Here is a 13,427-nt window from a genome sequence, read left to right as displayed (position 1 = left end):
ACTTCATCACTTATAAACCAGACAAAACCCTGTTAAACCAGTCACTTCATCACTTATAAACCAGACAAAACCTTGTTAAACCAGTCACTTCATCACTTATAAACCAGACAAAACCCTGTTAAACCAGTCACTTCATCACATATAAACCAGACAAAACCCTGTTAAACCAGTCACTTCATCACATATAAACCAGACAAAACCCTGTTAAAATAGTCACTTCATCACTTATAAACCAGACAAAACCCTGTTAAACCAATCACTTCATCACATATAAACCAGACAAAACCCTGTTAAAATAGTCACTTCATCACTTATAAACCAGACAAAACCCTGTTAAAATAGTCACTTCATCACTTATAAAACAGACAAAACCCTGTTAAACCAGTCACTTCATCACTTGTATATCAGACAAAACCCTGTTAAACCAGTCACTTCATCACTTATAAACCAGACAAAACCCTGTTAAACCAGTCACTTCATCACTTATATATCAGACAAAACCCTGTTAAAATAGTCACTTCATCACATATAAAACAGACAAAACCCTGTTAAACCAGTCACTTCATCACTTATAAAACAGACAAAACCCTGTTAAACCAGTCACTTCATCACTTATAAACCAGACAAAACCCTGTTAAACCAGTCACTTCATCACTTATAAACCAGACAAAACCCTGTTAAACCAGTCACTTCATCACTTATAAACCAGACAAAACCCTGTTAAACCAGTCACTTCATCACTTATAAACCAGACAAAACCTTGTTAAACCAGTCACTTCATCACTTATAAACCAGACAAAACCCTGTTAAACCAGTCACTTCATCACTTATAAACCAGACAAAACCTTGTTAAACCAGTCACTTCATCACTTATAAACCAGACAAAACCCTGTTAAACCAGTCACTTCATCACATATAAACCAGACAAAACCCTGTTAAACCAGTCACTTCATCACATATAAACCAGACAAAACCCTGTTAAAATAGTCACTTCATCACTTATAAACCAGACAAAACCCTGTTAAACCAGTCACTTCATCACATATAAACCAGACAAAACCGCTATATACCATAGTTATAATTAGTTTTATTGCATATTAAGTTCAGTATAAAATGCCTGTTGCAAACCAACAGTGGTTTATTTTAAAACTTACTAACACTTGTATATACATGTATATATAACAGATTATATATTATTCAACAATATTTTTTGGATCAACCTTTAAATAGAAGAATGCTTGGAAAGAATTCTTTGTGTGTGAGTATTGGAGGCATTATATTGTTTCAAAATTAGAGAAAATGATGTGAAAAAGCCTCCATTGCCATCCAAATAAACCACAATATTATTATTGAGGCATATCTGCATGGTTTTTATCAACATTATTATGTTATTTTATTTCCCTTTTTTTCATTCTCACTTTATTGTAATTTAACCCAAGTTCCTATAAAGAATACAATATCTATAACGTTTATTATTATTATATAAATTAATTCAAATTTTAAGATTAGCCTTTCAAACAAGAAGCATAGCAAATAATATTGGTCTGCTATTTGAAATTCACAACATGAAAACAATGTGATCTACAGTATTGAAGTTTGTAATGCTCATGGAAAATAGATTTGTATGTGGTTTGCAATCAAGTTCATTCCAGAGCACCCGGAAAGAGCAAAGATTTTAACATAAACTAATTAGGTCTGTTAAATATCACAGAGCATCCATGTACAAGAGTTTCATTAAAATGTGATACTTGAGACAAATTAATATACAAATTAGGTAATTAATAAGCACGGATTTTTACCCAAAACTAATCAGGTTTGTACATTGTTCTAGAGCACCTATATATGAAGTTTGATTGAGAAATCACCCCCCAGGCCACATGCATGCCCATACATCTATGTATATGTATACATAGACGTCTAACTTACATCATGACAATATACAATTATTTTATTATAGTTGAAATATGGTTGGATTAAAATGCAACTCTATATGGGGTTGTGATTCAATTCAAATTTAATAAAAATGCAACAATGTAGTAACAACATTATTCATTTTGCAACATAACAAAGTGTGTTGCTTAGGTTTAGTAAAGAGGTATGTATGGTACAGTTATATTAATATACAGTGTACCATACTTTTCCCCTTTACTAACCTAAAGCTATGCAAACTTAAGTTTAATTTGATTAAGTACTAATATAAATTATGAAAAATAGTGAGGGTTGTAACTCTGTCAAGTTGTCACAACTTGATATATCAGATATTTAATTCCACACACGTATATATTTATGTAGTAACTGTAAAGAATCCAGAGTCAGAAATAGAGGGCAGAGTTTTGTTAAAAGAAAGGTCAGCTTTTAAAAAGAATTAAACATGTTACAATAATTGTTTCTTCTTTTTGCTCGTCTGTCCTAACATTTTAATCTTTGGTGCTAACTGCATGTGAATATGTGCACACCTAATACCGTGTGTCTGGAAGGTAGAGTAGACTGTCCTCTGATATATACTGCTAAGTAAATAGTCGGCTCTAGGAATCAAATACAAATCCTGATACCAGGTGAACTAGCTAACGACTGTACTCCGTACTACACATGTACAAATGATATTACTGCATATGCTCTATTAGAAGCGCATCTTCAATAGAAGTGCATACAAACCCATAATTGCGTTGGCTATAAATTAAATCATTAAAAGATTACTTATTTTGATTATAAAAAAACTCTAATTACATAAGCACATGTTCTACTACACTTCAATGAAAAACTATATTAATACTATGTATGTATATAATAATTCTGTATCAGTTTTTACATTACTGGATAATACTGCAGATTAGTAGTCATGGCAACAACATTCTTTTTATGATAAATTAAAAATTTTGATATCTCAAACAGTATGTCATAATAAAAGCAAAATTACTGTTGACCATATATTTTGTTTTGTTAAGAGCACAATAAAATAGACTATTTTCCCTTCACAGAGAGTAAAAACAGGACAAACAAAGGTGCTATCATCATAATGACATCAAAACATTACATGGAATTCAACAAACATGAAAGTATTTTTTAATATGCTATACACATTTGATGATAGTCACATTTGAAGATAGTCACATTTGATGATAGTCACATTTGATGATAGTCACATTTGATGATAGTAACATTTGAAGATAGTAACATTTGATGATAGTAACATTTGATGATAGTAACATTTGAAGATAGTCACATTTGATGAAGTAAGGATATCTCACTGCAATATTTCCATCTCCAACATTGAACTGTCATGCAATACAAGAGATCTTGCATCGATCAGAAAACCAAATATATACAATGTATACTAAATATCTTGTGTCAATTGATTTTTTTTTGATGAAAATAGCATTTTTATTATAACTGTAACACATTCAATAACTGAAGATAACAACTAACAAAAAGAAAATCAGAAATGACCTTTCCTGACTTTTCTATTATTAGTATATTCTATGTATGAACATTGGCAACTATCACTGATATGCAGTACGATAGATATAACTTTACTTCTCAGAGGAAACAACAAGAATGATATACCGTATTTGCTCTATTAGTAGTGCATGCACTTACGTAAATTACAGTGCTATTCCTATGATCAGAATAAATGAATTTTAATAATTCAGTATACAACAGTATACAGTTTATATGCATTTAATTCTTATATGAGATTCGCTTCTAATAGAGCAAACATGGTAACCCATAACTACCGGGTATATTGAGTCTAGTAAGTTAATAACATTATTTTAGTTATTGGAATCCTTCATATAGTATGATGCCTCATGTACAAAATGTAAATGCAAAATATCTGGATAATAAACAAAAAATATTGATTATTCATACGAATTTGGGACATGATTAAGTGATTGATTATCTGAAGTTAACTTAATCACAAAATCAAAAATCAAAGACTTTGATATTTATTTTATGGCTCAGGTTACTTGGACAGAACAACTTTAATGGTACTTATAATAAAACTAAAATTTGTAAATTCCATTAAAATATAGTAAAATTATAAAATGTCACAAAAAACTTAATACCAATGCACAAAACTATTCAGATTATATATTTACTAGTGGTGTTTATACAGGTGAACCATCTTTTGGTTGACTTGATGATGATGGTTCATTCTTATCTACATGGATTTTCTTGTCCTCAGTCAATTTATATCGGTTGTCATCGGTTACCTCATGTACGGTTCGACAATACCAATTTGACATCATTTTTTCAGAGCCCCAAAACTCACTTTCTTTTGCACGAAGTTGTTCCAGAAATGTTTCTACCTAGAAGACAGATTCAACCAATAAGAAGTCAAGGAAAGAATAACCTAGTTCACTTAAAACAAAAGTTTCTGAAATTTAGCTATTTATTCACTGCAATTGGCAATTTGATTGTCAGAAGAGAAAACTTGGGGTGCTCAAACTACCGGTATTATTTGAAACTCAGATGCATGCATTTTAAAATCAAAATGGCTGAGTATAAGTTTCCACTACTCTGTAATATCACTCCAATATGCAGACAAACATAAAAGATAGAGAGCGTATACACATTGTCATCTTTGTAATAACTTAATAAATATATGCAAATATGCAATTAAAATCTTGTTCCTACCAGAAGTATGACTATCGCGCAAATTCTAAAATAATCAGAGTTGAATTTCTTTAGTAATGACTGTGTATGACATTGGTAACTTTTTTGCTCTATAGAAATTAACATAACCAAAATTTGCATATATTGTAGGCAAGACACTGAACATGTTTTAATTTGACAATGACCTTTCATGTCATTTCTATAATAGAACAAATACAGTATTCCAAATGACAAGAACTATACAAAGATTGTTTATTTATACTTCTGCCAGAAAGTATTTATAATTGGTAAACACTCAAAATCAAACTATAAATTATTTAAATGATAATTCTCTTCCAAAAAGAATTATTACAACTGAACTAATTAATGACTTATATGATAATCCAGAGCGTGGACATTATTCTACTTTTTAAAAGCAAATTACCCCCAAAATGTTGACACTTTTGGCATTTTATCACATATCAGCAAAGAGTGCTAGAGACTGAAAGCGCACAAAAAAGTGTATAAGAACTGACACTAGAGGGCGCTGGTCATATAATGTAGCAAGATTACCCCTGCGTTTGCAACATATATAAATTTGGTTGTTCAGGATTACTTCAAAGTTGAGTTTGTGCTGTTTTCTCTAGTGTAGTATAGTATTAAAAAAGGAAACAAATTAATAGATTGATCTATTCAGTTGATTTTTAGCACTTAATTAACTAATTGCAAAATGTCAGCGTAATCTCTGACTGGAAAAAAAAATCTTCTACTGTAGATATATTTATTTTGTCCATGATGCAATTTGTTAGAACAATGCATTAGAAAAAATGTACATGTATCTAGTATTGCCAAAGAGGGCACACTTAAATACCTTGGATGGCGAAAATGCCCAAAATCCATCAACATCATATTTGATAGAAAGTGCAATACAACAACGTACTGGTAAGTTATGTCATGGATGAAACAATTTAATCATGGTCACATGATATACATACTGTCATTGATTGGCTTATACTTACTGTTAAAAACCAATAAGAATCTGGTCTGAACATAAGACGACCAAAGAATCCTATTTTATCGGCTGGTGCTATGACATGCATATGTAGATGATCCACACTGACCAATGGCGGAAGGTGAAATCCGATTCTACAAATATAACAATACATTCAGAATATGAATATTCATGAGCTAGTGAAGACATACATGTAATCTTAAATCAATACTATGATCCCCTGATTGAATATTCATGAATTGACAATGACATCTCAAACTACTGACAATTAATTCAAGCATATTGATTAGTTAGTAATGACCTAAATCAAATCAATGCTATGAATCAGTAAATGTACTAGAACCAGTGATGACACATTTCAAATAAATGCTATTACCTCATGAATATTCATGAGATGGTAGGGACATCTCATACCAAAACCATTAACTCAGGATTATTCATGAGTTGGTAGTGACATCTTGAACCAATATCATTCGAGGCAAGGTATGAACTTACCTTGCATTATCAGGGTCTGCTTCATTCTTCACAAGGGTTGCCTTAGCAACATCTATCATGTTCTCAACTATAAAGAAAGACACATCACATTATTACAGTTTCTACATCACAGTTTTCTTAAACATAAGCAGAATATCAGTACTTATCGAACATTCCTATGGTACAAATTGAGATTTCACTAGAGAGGTTATCAAAGCAGGGAATGAACACAGGGTGACAGTGATCATTTTCAATCAATTATAACTTTTGGGACACTTTTTAACTTTTTTTGATCATACCAAACTTAATTAATCAATTGATTTTAATTTATTCAGTCAATTTTAATCAGTTAAGAGTTCAACTTTTTTATGTATTCACTGACTATCTATACTGAACAATTGGATGTGATAAAGAACTGGCATTTGACAACAACAACATGAACCCAATCATTTCACTTGAATTGGTGTTATGTAAATTATGTAGAAAATAATAAAAAAAAAATTTCACCTTAGATGATTATAATTAAATCAACATTACAGAACAGAGTTTAGACTTTACTATGTTATCATAAAATTTCACAAGTCTAATTTAATTATCACTGTCAACAATTTACATATTCATGCTCATGAATATTCAACAGGAGAAAGTCACAATGCAGAGGGCACCAGTCAGGATTTATTTATTATGCTAATAACAGTGCTCATGAATATTTAACAGGAGCAGGTCATAATGCTGAGGGCACCAGTCAGGATTTATTTATTATGCTAACAACAGTGCTCATGAATATTCAACAGAACAGGTCACAAAGCTGAGGGCACCAGTCAGGATATAATTATTATGCAGAGGGCACCTGTCAGGATTTATTTATTATGCTAATAACAGTGCTCATGAATATTCAACAGGAACAGGTCATAATGCAGAGGGCACCAGTCAGGATTTATTTATTATGCTAATAACAGTGCTCATGAATATTCAACAGGAACAGGTCATAATGCAGAGGGCACCAGTCAGGATTTATTTATTATGCTAATAACAGTGCTCATGAATATTCAACAGGAGAAAGTCACAAAGCTGAGGGCACCAGTCAGGATTTATTTATTATGCTAATAACAGTGCTCATGAATATTCAACAGGAGCAGGTCACAAAGCTGAGGGCACCACCATATAACAAATTCACTTCAAATTTATTTTTTAAATGATAGACACAAGTCATGTGACTTACTCATTGGTATATCATCATAGGATAGTTGCTTCAAGTTTTTGATGTGCTTCTTTGTCACAACGAGATAATGTTCTTTGGCTGATGGTCTGATATCACGGAATACAACATATTTACTATCCTATCAAGAGATAACAAACAAACAAACTATCATATGATTGTTTAAGTAAACAGCTTTTATTTGACAGGTGACAAATTTGCCGCCAATTTCATCAGTGAAATATTTATACAGTGTCTTCCTGCATGCCATATAATCATCAAAATGTAAGACTTACTAGCAGAGAAAATCAATTTACAGTAAATGTTTTAATTATTCTCTAGTTCCTAATTTTGCTATTTTTGCTGATAAGTAAAGTTCGTAAAATGAAATCAACATGAATAAGTAAAATAACATTAGAACTCAAAGTTTCGCTGCCGAATTCATGAAATAAATAGCCCACTGAAATTGATCAAAATAGCAAAATTGAATGCCAGTAAAAATAAAAAGTATCTCCTATAGGCAACAATAATGATTTATCGATGATACAGAGATGTATCCAGAATTTTGCTATTTAGTTCAGATAAGTGATTTATTGGGCTTCAAGTTTTTGAATGAATACTGTAGAAATTTTCAAATTGTCATGCACTCTTATTGATCTATCATGAATAATAATTCTCTCAATATTTCTAACATTTCATCATTTAGTTATTTGTATATCTCCATTGTTTACCCTGATTACACAAAAATTGTGTAAATTCATCGAACATTAAAAACAATAAAATTTACCATTCTGTAAGATGGTATCTCAATGTGTTTGAGTTGTAGTGTTCACGCTACGCGAAATACAGGCTAAGATTTGAACTAATCACTTCAAGTTCAAGTGCAGATTGCAGAACATCAGGAAGTAGAACAGAGTCTCATCGTATTCACACATTGATTTTCATGTCGGAAATGAATAGTTATAAAATAATAGTAAATCATCCAAATGAACATTGAATACAATGGCGTTTTGGCAGGCCAGATTTAATCCATACTTTCGAATTTCTTAGCCTGTGCTTAGCATTAAGGCATGTTTTTAAACACTGGCTAAGATAATTTAGTGTGAATGCTACTAATGTTTTCTTTTTGTGCAATATGTTTATACTTTTCTATGTTTACACCACAAGCAGAAGTGATATAGCATGTGATTAAAAAAATAATTATTAAAATACAATAGAAATATTACAGTATTCTTGTGATAACTCATAACATTATGTAGTTGTTTGTAACTTATTTTGTGAATTATAAATTCACAGGTGAAGCAACTGAACCTGACGTGGATAAGAAAACATACACCAACTTCTAGAGTTTAGCAAGTGTTGTGCGGTATACACCCATATACTATTCTATGAAAGGACACCTCCATCATGTGCACCACCAATGCAAATTAAACACAAAACGATACAATGTACATTTTTCTGAGATGTCGAATTGTTAGAGTTACGAACATCGAGTTACGAACATCGAGTTACAGTAATTTCAATTTATTAATTCATGGTATGTAATCACAATTTAGATTTTAGCTGCGGTGGCGACATTTAGTTATCAACAATAGGATTCCGAAATGAACGACGAAAATCAAAATCCTATTTTCAATTTGGAGTGTTTCATTTTATTGAATCGCTAGGGAGCTTTTTCGTCTATTTGCACATTTTCAGTCGATGGCGAACCCAACAACGCGCATGCTACAATTTTACCAGTCAACTCTGTTTTGAGGCCTACTTTTCAACATTCATATTGATAGACACATGCTTGTTTCGTACGTGACGTCATTATATTCTAGAACTAAGCCACGCTAACCGATTCGTGGTCTTGCTAAATTGAATGACGATCAAGTATATGAGTTTTGTTGTCAAACAGGGGACTTCTCACGACGGGATGCCGGTTAGCCGCTCAATATCCGAGCATAGAGGAATTACTGAAAGAAAGCGTGCGACGATTCTGTAATCATCGTGGTGTACACCTTCTAATAAGTGGATCGCATTGTAAATGAAGCTGTATGTGAACAAAATTACGGGACTAAAACATTGCACGATACATTGGATACATTGTTGATTCCACTTGCCTTTTATCGTTGGACCGCGACAGTACCCCCCCAGCGCGTCAATGAAATGAAAAGCCTCAAATTAAAAATAGCATTTTGATTTTCATTGTTCATTTCAAAATCTTATTTTCTAAAAGGCGATGTTGCCACCACAAGTGCAACTTTGAAAACTACAGCTAAACTTTAAATTGTGATTTCTTGCCGCCAATTCATCAGTTGAAATTACGCCAAAAACCAAAATGTCACGGTTAGATTCCAGAAAATATTAGAAATTCACTTGGTCATCATTAGCCATGGACCACGTTGCCGTAACCCGAAGTTATGATAACTGTTAATTAAAATTTGAGTTATTGAATATGGACATTAAACAACAACAACAACAACAGATTTTATGTTGTCCGTAACTCGAACTTCGGTTAACTGTTAATTAAATTTTCAGTTAATAACTCAAAGTTTGAATAACTGTTGATAACTCGAATTACAAAATTTGAAACTTGAACAAAACAACAAATACATGTTGCCCGTAACTCGAAGTTCAGTTAACTGTTATTTGAACTTCAAGTTACTGAATGTGGACGTTCAACAAAAACCAAAATATATGTTGCCCGTAACTCAAAGTTCTGTTAACTGTTTATTGAACATCGAGTTATAATTTGGGCGTGGTTTCAAAAATATGGGCGTGGTCATTTCTGTAACTCGATGTCCGTAACTTGAACAATTCGACATCTCCATTTTTCTAACCCCCCCAAACGCCTTGCCCCTAATTTTCTGTTAACATTATTACAACTAAAACGCTCTTTGAATTGTATTCCAATTATGTCCTTTTTAAAATAAATAGAGGTACAAATGCACATATGACGACATCGTCACCAAACCCGGAACCGATTTCAACGAATGACAACACACTCGTGATAGTGAGCTGTCTACAATGTACGATGACCTTACCTTGTATAATATGTCGGCTCTTAAATCATTCCTGAAAGCGATATTACAAAATACGCATGATTCAACGAGCTTATCGTGCGCTTTCTGCTTTCTTTCTCGCTCTTCTATCTGTTCAGGAGTTTTAACAATCCACGATGTGTCTCCCATAATGGCCAACAAAAACTTTCAGTGAAAACTCCAGTGCGAAAGCAGGAAGTGATAACAGGGAATTCCAGACCGCCTAGCTTACCAAAAAAAGTGTCAGTATTTTAAATTTTAACGAGAGGGCGACGTAACTTACCATCTTGAATACGGACAGAACTGGGACAGAACTACGAGGGTGAAATGTCAGTGATGGTATTCTCGTTGAGATCATGCCCATTTAAGACGACAACATTCCCAAATTGGGGTCGGAGAATAGGGAATAGGGATCGACGTATATATGGCGCTATATATATATACTAGTATTCTGCATTCGTCCCCAAATTCAAACCTGAAAGATATTGTATTAAATCGCGGTTTCAATGATTTATTTGAATTCCTAGTGATGTACATGTCAATTGTTTCGAATCTGTTTCAAACGCTATTATACCATATTACCTGGTATATCTGGATTGCAGGCTAACACCCATCACATTTGTCATCACTGCGGGATCTTCAACATGGTCATTGTCGCACATATTGCAGACTCCTTCTTTAAAATCCAATCCTGTATGCCGGCCTGTTTCAATTTTCAGACAGTGGTTGCTAAATCTGAATTTTGTTAAGGATTTGCTAAGTTCACAACAATGTGTACTGACGACAAAAAACATTTTCAACCCCAGTTGCGTTATTTTGATTGCCCGAATCAAACGTCTTTATGAATAATTAATCACATGACGTAATACTCAGTGCACACGTTGCAGGTCTAATATACTTGTAAGTAAGAATATACATCCACAAACAAGGACGTTAAAAAGTGTATAAGGAATAAATAAAACCTATTACGGTTAAAGGACAGTGGTCGTCGCACTGCGCATGTGCGACATTTGTGTTGATAAACTTTGATTTTCCCACAATCGAATGCGCAATTATAATGTAAAACACAAGTATGAGGTCTAACCTGGGTGCGACTTGCACTGATTACTACCGCCGATGACTTCTTCAATACCTTCCAATCACCTAAAAAAATACCTAATTAAAATTTAATAACGTCCCAGTTTGCACATTTTTGTTTATATGACCATATATATGACCATATATAAAACAACAATTAGATCCTTTTTAAACTAATAAAAGCTACTAAAAATGTCAACATTATTATGGACAGAAATGAACCTTGTTGAGGAATCCCGGATGTAAATACACACCAGTCCAATACATGTCCATTCACTGTGACCTTTGACCCCTTGCAAAAATGATATCCACCATGAAAGCAGATAATTAATTAATTCCATAATATAACAGTTTATGAAATATAACGCACGATTAACTAATTCAAAAGCCTAAGTATTTATGGAGTTGATTTAGGTGATTCTAAATTTATGAAAAATAAATCAGTCACACACATATACTACTTCACATTCAGACAGATATTAATGTATTATTAAAAGTACGCAAACTATTTATAATATGATACATGTGTTATTAATACATTTTGTTAGCAGTCAACATATTCATTGTACTATTTTCCTCCGAATCTCCGGCTATGAAACAGTTTTTTTTTCATGTCCAAGAAAAATCTCATACAGAAGCGAATGCCGATCTGACAGGAAGACGGAATCCCTATTTGTGACGTCATGGGTGGGAACTCCCTTCATTGCATTGTGGGTAAATAGTGTATCTGCTGCCATCTTGCGAGAATATGCTATGGGATGGTGAGTTGAATTGTTCACAAGTCGTGTGCCCTTTAGTCAATACTCTATATTGATTATATCAGTAGTAAAACGTGATGTTTTCGAGGAAAAAGGACGATGGGCGTGATGCCAAGGGAAAAGCAAAACAGGTTAGTGACACATAGTTTTCTGGACTTCCTGGTTCAGTTCTTGTGATTTACACTCATAGACATTACAGTTGGGTTTTATATTATCTCATAATCTAACGAGTGTAGAGGCCAACCAACGTTGCTAAAACTACGGCAAATAATGTTAGCAAAATATTTCCCTCTTACCCTAACGTAAACTGTAACCCTCCAGCCCCAAATTAAATTTCATATGCCCCTACAGGCTACATGTACACATGTATCCTCAAGAAGTTTGGGGTGGGGGTGGAGTAAGGATAAGGGGTTGGAGTCACAATGGAAAGTCTTTCCGAGATTTATTAAATTACTATTATCTTTTAGATTATACCAGCATTTCAATTGCCTAAATACATTGTTCTTATTGGACGAGAGCTATTTTAATAAATTTGGGGTTAAATACACAATTAATGTACCAGGATTTTTGGTGTTTAGAATGAGGCCCCTAAACGTCAATATTATTTGATTTACGGACATAGTGCATAATAAAGAACATTGCAATCCTCAGGTAATTGGGGTTTGAACGAGAAGCTTGAGAAAATCGATCCCAGAAAAAAATTATTGCCATCTGCAGTTGCTCACTCGTGAACCCGAAAGTTTTGTCCATCCTCACATTGCAATAGTGTGTATAGTGCGTTGGCACTTTTAGTCCAAGCCCAAAAACGTGTGCACGTGTTCATGCGTTTGTGGGTACATGTGTCCGCACTTATATCTTAGACATGCCTAACATTCAAACTACACACATACATCTTGCTATTGAAAAAAATGTATATGGACAGAGGAATATTAATAGTAAAGAAAAACGTTTATACAGTTGCTTTATAGACTTTAAAAAAGCATTTGATTGCTTATGGAGTGATGCCTTATTCCTTAAATTACAAAAATATATTATAAATATCAAAATTACAAAGTTAAATTGCAAAATGGGCTAACAAAAGGATTCAATACAACAAGGGGAGTGAAACAAGGTTGTAATATTTTGCCAACCTTGTTTAATATTTTTTTAAATGATCGGCACGGATCTAGAAGCCGTACCTACACACGAATTGGTGACGTCACAAAATACATGACCTTCAATCGGGGTCGTTTCCTCGGTATATACAAATTGGTTTATACAAATTACAATAAAGATACTTAAGACATTAC

At 33.0% G+C, this 13,427-nt stretch overlaps 2 protein-coding genes across 3 annotated transcripts in view; one reads left to right on the top strand and one right to left on the bottom strand.

Moving 5' to 3' along the window:
* Positions 1–1,067: 1,067 nt before the first annotated feature.
* Positions 1,068–10,521, bottom strand: LOC102809058 (adenosine 5'-monophosphoramidase HINT3-like). Its single transcript, XM_006821609.3, has 5 exons — positions 10,307–10,521; positions 7,302–7,419; positions 6,101–6,167; positions 5,613–5,739; positions 1,068–4,307 (listed from the first exon to the last, which is right to left on the bottom strand). The coding sequence occupies exons 1-5, from the start codon at positions 10,451–10,453 to the stop codon at positions 4,107–4,109; spliced, it is 660 nt and encodes a 219-aa protein (XP_006821672.2). The 5' UTR covers positions 10,454–10,521; the 3' UTR covers positions 1,068–4,106.
* A 1,570-nt stretch (positions 10,522–12,091) lies between these two features.
* LOC102808237 (coiled-coil and C2 domain-containing protein 1-like) overlaps positions 12,092–13,427 on the top strand; it is a 65,528-nt gene continuing 64,192 nt past the window's right edge. For both annotated transcript variants that reach the window (XR_014926945.1, XM_085492717.1), the window contains exon 1: positions 12,092–12,269. Coding sequence is in view for 1 of the 2 variants with exons in the window: in XM_085492717.1 (XP_085348843.1) it covers positions 12,216–12,269 (54 nt within the window). In the remaining variant the exon portion in view is untranslated. The remainder of the gene's footprint in view (positions 12,270–13,427) is intronic.

This window comes from Saccoglossus kowalevskii, chromosome 18 (assembly GCF_978046115.1).
Source record: "Saccoglossus kowalevskii chromosome 18, keSacKowa6.1, whole genome shotgun sequence".
Classification (NCBI taxonomy): domain Eukaryota; kingdom Metazoa; phylum Hemichordata; class Enteropneusta; family Harrimaniidae; genus Saccoglossus; species Saccoglossus kowalevskii.
Note: the sequence above shows the minus strand (reverse complement) of the source record. Positions and strands in the feature narration are given on the sequence as shown.

What these genes read in the sequence shown, in the direction of transcription:
- LOC102809058 (XM_006821609.3), bottom strand. Translation starts at nt 10,453, where the DNA reads ATGGGAGACACATCGTGGATTGTTAAAACTCCTGAACAGATAGAAGAG. An exon ending in CTATGATGATATACCAATGA is followed by an intron (nt 6,168 to 7,301) that starts GTAAGTCACATG and finishes CTTTCTTTATAG; the next exon opens with TTGAGAACATGATAGATGTT. An exon ending in ATTCTTATTGGTTTTTAACA is followed by an intron (nt 4,308 to 5,612) that starts GTAAGTATAAGC and finishes TCTGTCTTCTAG; the next exon opens with GTAGAAACATTTCTGGAACA.